The sequence below is a fragment of the Anguilla rostrata genome, chromosome 10 (genome assembly GCF_018555375.3).
Source record: "Anguilla rostrata isolate EN2019 chromosome 10, ASM1855537v3, whole genome shotgun sequence".
Taxonomy (NCBI): domain Eukaryota; kingdom Metazoa; phylum Chordata; class Actinopteri; order Anguilliformes; family Anguillidae; genus Anguilla; species Anguilla rostrata.
This window is the reverse complement of record NC_057942.1, coordinates 40754617-40761926: the sequence shown is the minus strand read 5'-3', so window position 1 is coordinate 40761926 and position 7310 is coordinate 40754617. Positions and strand designations below refer to the sequence as shown.

At 45.0% G+C, this 7310-nt stretch overlaps 1 protein-coding gene across 1 annotated transcript; it reads right to left on the bottom strand.

Annotated features, from left to right (window-relative positions):
- Window positions 1-1403: 1403 nt before the first annotated feature.
- LOC135233522 (ATP synthase subunit alpha, mitochondrial-like) lies at window positions 1404-6782 on the bottom strand. Its single transcript, XM_064297150.1, has 11 exons — window positions 6625-6782; window positions 5888-5963; window positions 5280-5449; window positions 4808-4981; window positions 4242-4408; window positions 3802-4102; window positions 3195-3419; window positions 2974-3081; window positions 2545-2689; window positions 2177-2327; window positions 1404-1796 (listed from the first exon to the last, which is right to left on the bottom strand). Exons 1-11 carry the CDS (start codon window positions 6682-6684, stop codon window positions 1715-1717), a joined length of 1659 nt encoding a protein of 552 aa, XP_064153220.1. The 5' UTR covers window positions 6685-6782; the 3' UTR covers window positions 1404-1714.
- Between the last annotated feature and the right edge of the window lie 528 nt (window positions 6783-7310).

The following is a 7310-nucleotide window of genomic DNA, read 5'->3' as shown; positions in this document are numbered from 1 at the left end:
GTAAGGACCACTATAGAATACGTCGTTATCAAGTGGATCACCGATTGCTGCATTACAGCTATTTATTTGCGTTTTTTAAAAATCGTAATTTATTTACCAAGTCAATAAGCATGCTAAAATAAGATAGCTATAATTGTGTTGCGCAGAAACAACAACATTGTAACCTCAGAAGCTTTCTTTTTGACCTACGGACAACACTGAGGACATCAAAAGACAGCAGAATCACCCATGGACAAAGAGAAAAAACTGCAATAGTAGTAAGTTGTAAGTGCAGAGACAAGTTATTTGGGCAACACATGATAATTTTATGGATTTTAAATTTAAGTCCAGAGGCAATATAAGATAGAAAGTAAAGTCATGATCTACTGGGACATATGTAGGCCTAAATCCAACCTGTACAGATCTCTTGGTCTTCATTCGATGCAGATTAGCTCAGTGAACAGCTATCCATATCAGATATTTCCAAGGCACACAGATGGTATAAGAAGGCAAGCAAAGGTGCCAGATTGGCAATCTACTTTGGATAAGATAACCATTTTATAGAAATCTGTGAGAAAACTCAACCCCTGAAACTGACTTTGCCATTGTCTGTATGTCTCATTTGTGTGCCCGTTTTTACTTGGCAACGGTTTTAATATTGTAATATGATAATACATTTTTAATATGCTTCAATATTTATGTCAAGTAGGTGTGGTAGACAAAGAAGGTGCTTCAACCAAAGGCACACTTAACATGATGCGTCTGGATGACCAGGTGCAAGAAAATATTGTGTAATCTGTGAACCTACTAATTACATTTTTACAGGTTAGAATAAACAAACAAAAAACCCATCAAAACCATGATAAAGAGGTTCTCGTTCAAATATAGCTTTTAATAATTAAAAATATATATCTATGACCAGTCAGTTCTGCAGGGTTTCCCCCAGTAAAATAGTTAGAGGAGGGGGAAGTGCCTCAGAGGGTAAGCAGTGGCGGTGTGAAGCGGTGTGACCTGCTCCAAGGACTTCACCACGCCAATTTAGTTAAATATCACACACGGAGAGGAGTTCGAGTCTGAGGTTTTATTTTTCTCTTATGTCTGCGAAGACGCTCGTGAATTCAGTGGAGGTGCAGCACTGCTATTAACACCAGGGGAAACCCATGAGCTGAGTATATAGCACTGGTTTAAAATAGTGTACAAATAGGAGTTTATGCAGTGCTGTTATTACGGCACATTTTCACTCGGTTCAGGATCACGTAATACTGGTTTACAGCGCCTCACTGTGTCAAGATTAGGAAATTACAATATAGTGTGAAGACCCAGAAGGTGATGTCATCGTACTACCTTCAATTTACAGCCATAAAATTCAAGACGCACACTTAAAATCTCAAAATGTTTGCCAAAGGAAGCACATACACTTAGAATGGCGATCAGATGCTTTAATGGGATATCACCTACAACATAGAACACAACTGTGTTTAACGAAAAATGTAATATTTAGTTTCCAAAATAGGTGGCAAATGTTACAAATACAAATGTCTACACTGTTACAGAAATTCCAGTGCCAAGCCAGTCAATGATCAATCAGGACAAACGATTCTGAAGTTTGAACCCGTTTATTTTACTTGTATGAGAGAAATGTGTGACAAGAATATGGGGAGGTAGTGACTTCAACTTTTGAAGTTAAAATAATTTGGAATTGAACAAAAAGTCACTCTCGAAAACACAGGACTCTCTACGCTTCAAAGCTGGACAGGAAGTTCAAGACGACCTCCTTCAGTTTGGCATCCGCCGCCTCTGATATCTTTCCATCGGTCCTGCAACAGAGAAAAGGAATCTGGTTTAGAAGAGGAGCAGTCCAAACCTTTCAGTCTAAAACGAAAATGAGTAAAGTACAGACATCAGAGGCACAGAACTGCCTCCCAGCAGACATTTTTATAAACCGGTTTTTTCCCCCCATTTGAATAGGATACTGCTTTGTCAGCTCAAAAATCCTAGAGCAACATGACATAACAGCTCTCCATATTACAGAGAGGAGCAATGGAAGGCTCACCCCTGTTTAAAAATTAAGCCGCAGTCCTGCTTGACATTTTAAAAATGAAATTAAAAATGATTATTATTTTTTTAATAGCGAGGTGCTGGTATGCTGAAGCACTGAGACAGATCACATGAGCGCTGCACTACGAGGAGACCGTACCGGATTGTGGCCAGCAGCTCCTGCTGTTGGCTGAGGATGTGCTGCAGGAAGGCCTTCTCAAACTTGGTGATCTTGCTGGGCTCCAGCTTGTCCAGGTAGCCTCTGACTCCGGCGTAGATAACCGTCACCTGCTCCTCGATGGCCATGGGGGCTGGGCACAGCAGGGAAAGGAAACAAACCGTCACACGGATGACAGGGCGCAAGACGCGGATGACAGGGCGTAAGGCGCAGATGACAGGGCGTAAGACGCGGATGACAGGGCGTAAGGCGCGGATGACAGGGCGTAAGGCGCGGATGACAGGGCGAAAGACGCGGATGACAGGGCGTAAGACGCGGATGACAGGGCGTAAGACGTGGCGAACACTCACAGTACTGGCCCTGCTTCAGCAGCTCGGTCAGACGCACTCCGCGGTTCAGCAGTTGCTGGGTGGCGGCATCCAGGTCCGATCCGAACTGGGCGAAGGCGGCAACCTCACGGTACTGGGCCAGCTCCAGCTTCATGGTACCGGCCACCTGCGGGGGGGGTGGGGGGGGTGCCGTCACTACAACATCATAGCATCATAGCACAGCAACACCAGATCACTTTGCTTTGAAATTATTTTAATGCTGGTGTATGTCTTTCCAATTTACCTTGGCAGTTTGTGTGTGCAATGAAGGATATCAGTTTCAGACAAATGCCTGGTATGGTTGTATTTGGGATATTTGTGGTCTAAAGCAATAAAACTAAATTCAAGCAGCTCGCGCAGCGATGTTATGCCCCCAGAGGTGCTCCTCAAACACGCAGCCGGGGGACCCACCTGCTTCATGGCTCTGGTCTGGGCAGCAGACCCCACGCGGGACACAGACAGGCCCACGTTGATGGCCGGACGGATGCCCTTGTAGAACAGCTCCGTCTCCAAGAAGATCTAGGGAGAGAGAGAGATGGCCGTGAGCTAACGGGTGATCTTACGCCCAGTCCCCCTCTGCCCGCCGTGCTCCCCGCACAGCCTGGCCGCCGCGAAGCCTAACCGCCGCTCACCTGGCCGTCGGTGATGGAGATGACGTTGGTGGGGATGTAGGCGGACACGTCGCCGGCCTGCGTCTCGATGACGGGCAGGGCGGTCAGGGAGCCGCCGCCGAAGTTGTCGTTCATCTTGGCGGCCCTCTCCAGCAGGCGGGAGTGCAGGTAGAACACGTCGCCGGGGTAGGCCTCGCGCCCGGGGGGCCGGCGCAGGAGCAGGGACATCTGCCGGTAGGCCACGGCCTGGGAGGAAGTGACATCACGTAAAAAACCCGCCCGGGGGACAAACGGTGCAGAATCTGAATAACTTCACCAGATTCCTTTGCAATAATGAAAACAAAGACGACCGCGCAAAAATTAAATTCCCATTTTTCGTGTGTTGGCTTAATGCAGAATATCAAAAAAGAAAGCCTTAAATTTATTAAATTTATAATGGTTGCATGTGGGTGTTCAGGCCTAAGGCTTCGTCAACACGTCCTCCGAGTTCACTACAGACATCCTATATAGGATGTGGTTACTTATTATGTTGACTCATTGGGAACATGGAACTTCATGTTCTACTGATACAAACGGCACAGTTTGCAGGACAGATAGGAGAACTCTGCCGATCGCGGCTTTGGCTGACCTGCTTGGACAAGTCGTCGTAGATGATGAGGGCGTGCTTGCCGTTGTCCCGGAAGTACTCGCCCATGGAGCAGCCGGAGTAGGGCGCCAGGTACTGCAGGGGGGCGGCGTCGGACGCGGTGGCCGACACCACGATGGTGTACTTCATGGCGTCCGCGTCCGTGAGCCTCTTCACCAGCTGGGCCACGGTGGACCTCTTCTGACCAATGGCGACGTAGATGCAGTACAGCTTCTTCTTCTCGTCCGTTCCTTCGTTGAAACGCTTCTGGTTGATGATGGTGTCGATGGCGATGGCGGTTTTTCTGCGAAGACGTTTATGGTGCTTAGACGCAATTCACGGTCGCTGAAACAACTTTATCAGCATTTTAAATGATGTGCTTATATAGTATAGGCCTGTGTGGCAATGCAACCACCGAAACAACTCGAGAGTGGGCCTCTTACCCAGTCTGCCTGTCGCCAATGATCAGCTCTCGCTGGCCACGCCCAATGGGCACCAGGCTGTCCACGGCCTTGATGCCAGTCTGCATGGGCTCTCGTACAGAGATCCTCGGGATGATGCCAGGGGCCTTCAGGCCCACTCTCCTGCGGATCTTTGATCCCAAGGGCCCCTGGACGAAAAAACGGAAAGAACCAAAAATTTTAGATTTCCAATAAAAATTTTGATTTCCGATGTTTTTCTTAGATGATTTTCTTAAAAGGTGCCTTTAGCTTCAGTGACTTACGCAACTTTCTTTTTAAAACATATATCCAGCATATGTGCATACACACAGACATTTAGTGAGAAATTTAGGGTAAGGGCACCACCAGTGATATACCTGGGAATCGAACCCGGGGATCTACTGGTTAGCAAAGCTCCTTTAATAATCCTTAACACAAATATTGACAAAGCCTACCAACCTCAAGTATTTCCTAGAGATAGCTGTATGCTCAGACAAAGCAGTAAATTGTAGGAACTGGATGAACTATAAATTCATGGCTCTTATTTTAAATTAAGCTACTATTCAGACCTTTCCATCAATGGCATTGCCCAGAGCATCCACAACACGGCCCAACAGCTCATCTCCGACAGGGACGTCCACAATGGCGCCAGTCCTCTTCACGATGTCACCCTCCTTAATCAGCTTGTCGTTACCAAACACCACAACACCAACGTTGTCGGGCTCCAAGTTCAGAGACATACCCTGTGAGGCAAAAGGAATGGAACACTGAGGTTGGAAAACATGTACTACCAATATACTCTCAGCTACATCTAACTTCTCTGTTTCTAGTTTCCAACTCTTTGATAGCACAGCGCAGTGGAAGTTAGCGTATTTCAGAAACATGCATTTCATGAGGATCTTACCAAGTTTTACTCTGAATAACTTCACAGATTTCTAACAGTGAACCCGCCTGTACAAGTACCACTTCATGAATTCACTTGCTTCACAGAACAAGCCAAAATGTCACTAGAAAAATAATCTATACTCTTCTGTGGCGTACCTTCAGGCCAGAGGAGAACTCCACCATCTCCTCGGCCTGCACGTTCCTGAGGCCGTACACTCTGGCGATACCGTCACCGATGGACAGCACGCGGCCGGTCTCCTCAAGGTCGGCAGAGGTGTCCGCCCCCATGATCTTCTCCTCGAGTATGGAGGAAACCTCAGCCGTGCCTGTGTGCACATAAGCAAGAGAGCACTGCGTTCACAGGAACAGTCGGCTACTTCACTCTGATGCCTGAGATACCAAGATACTCAACTGTTAATAACCTCACGTTTGTGGAGCTTGACAAAAAATAGTTTTTTTTAAAGCATGATACCTAATGTTGTTCCAGTCCCACTTAACAAATAACTTAAAACAAAAACATGAACATGTAAAGTACATGCATACAAAATCTGAAAAAATAAAATGGAGTGGGGACTAAGGAGCAGGCTTCTCCCCCAAAGAGGAAGACCAGGCTATCAGTTACTCAAATAAGTTCAACTCAAGTGGATTGCTGATAGCCATTCAAGTTGGAAACAGTACAACCCTTTGGATAGGCTTAGGTCTACATGGCTTTTTATAGAATTTGTGTCACGATTAACTTCATCATGAACCTTCAAGTTACCAACCTGTCTTCTGCAGCCATGGTCTGTTAGTGTGCAGATTTTTCACACCCACACAGGCAGCAGCAGCATTTTTGGAAACCTGAATAAAATCAGTTGAGAGTATTAGTTTGACACTTTTTCCAACGATAATACGATAGATAAATGATTTTATGACCAAATAAAGGCTCAGTACAGACGCAAAGAGCTTGCACGTCATGTTATCCAAAATGAATATTTCGAAATAATTGAGATAACCAGCTGTCTTTAAACAAGCAGCTAAAGTTAGTTAACTTGTCAAACTGACAAGATGACTACAGGCGGTCAACTGGTTAGCAAGTAATACGCACCTATTAAAAGCAGGTCTAAGTCTCGTACTGGAAATAGCAAATCCTGACCTTGCCGACATTCAGACACACTAAACACTGAGATTCCTCCTTAAACATCCAACCACACAACAGGCTTGATACACCTTGCAGCTTGCTAGCAAGCGTCAATTAGTCAGGGTACGCGAAATGACATGTCTGCACGGTAAATGTGTGCTACGAAAAACGAGCAAGCTAGCAACACAGTAAACATAGCTAACTTAGTTATGCAACTTTAGCTACCTATCAAATGCCCCAACAGGCAACGGGCCCTCGAAAGACTGAATACTGCAAAACCTCGCTAGTTAGCCACATTCAAACCACCTTGCTAATGACTTGCAGAATAACTTGGCAAAGACATAAATGAAAAAAACAGACAAGACATTAAATCCTGCTTACAAATCCTGCTCGCCTCGGCAGAGCACGAGTGAGAGCCGCTGCAACACGTAGAGACAACATCTTTGGACAAATTCGGAGAGACAACCCCTCTCCGCTAACGGACTTCTGGTGGCGAGAGAGCAAGAAAGATGGTGGTGGAGGACACAGACTAATGACCCGGAAGTAGTTAGTTGAAAGACTATTTTTTCTATTTTGCCATGAAATTAAATATAATTATTCTAAAGGGGAAACAACTATTTTCAATTACAGCGTATTTTGTTTACTTTTTAATGTACTGATTAATAATATTAAAATCTCACTGTTTAAAGAAAACGGTAGCTTTAGGCATCGCTTCCGTGTTAATGAATGACAAGACCGCTCTCATTGGGCAGAGTAGTAATCCATGTAAACTGGCTAACAGCGAAGTAGCCTGCAGGTCACTTGAAAGACTTATTGGACGTCATATCAGAAATTGCTATGGTTGCGGCTAACGAGACGATAATAGTATAAAATGTGGCGTTGTCTGTGTGACTACTGTTATTGTGTTCTAGTTGTAATTTGTATTATTTATTAAAACAATAATAATGAAAGAAAAGGCTTAGCTTTATTTATACGTTTAATTTATTGAGGTGCTTTATAGAAGTAAACAGAATAAACCAAGGATATAGCCTACCTTTAAAAAAGGTTTTGAAGCACCATCCCTTGCA

What these genes read in the sequence shown, in the direction of transcription:
- LOC135233522 (XM_064297150.1), bottom strand. Translation starts at nt 6,684, where the DNA reads ATGTTGTCTCTACGTGTTGCAGCGGCTCTCACTCGTGCTCTGCCGAGG. An exon ending in GCAATGCCATTGATGGAAAG is followed by an intron (nt 4,409 to 4,807) that starts GTCTGAATAGTA and finishes TTTTTCGTCCAG; the next exon opens with GGGCCCTTGGGATCAAAGAT. An exon ending in GCTGAAGCAGGGCCAGTACT is followed by an intron (nt 2,328 to 2,544) that starts GTGAGTGTTCGC and finishes TGCTGTGCCCAG; the next exon opens with CCCCCATGGCCATCGAGGAG.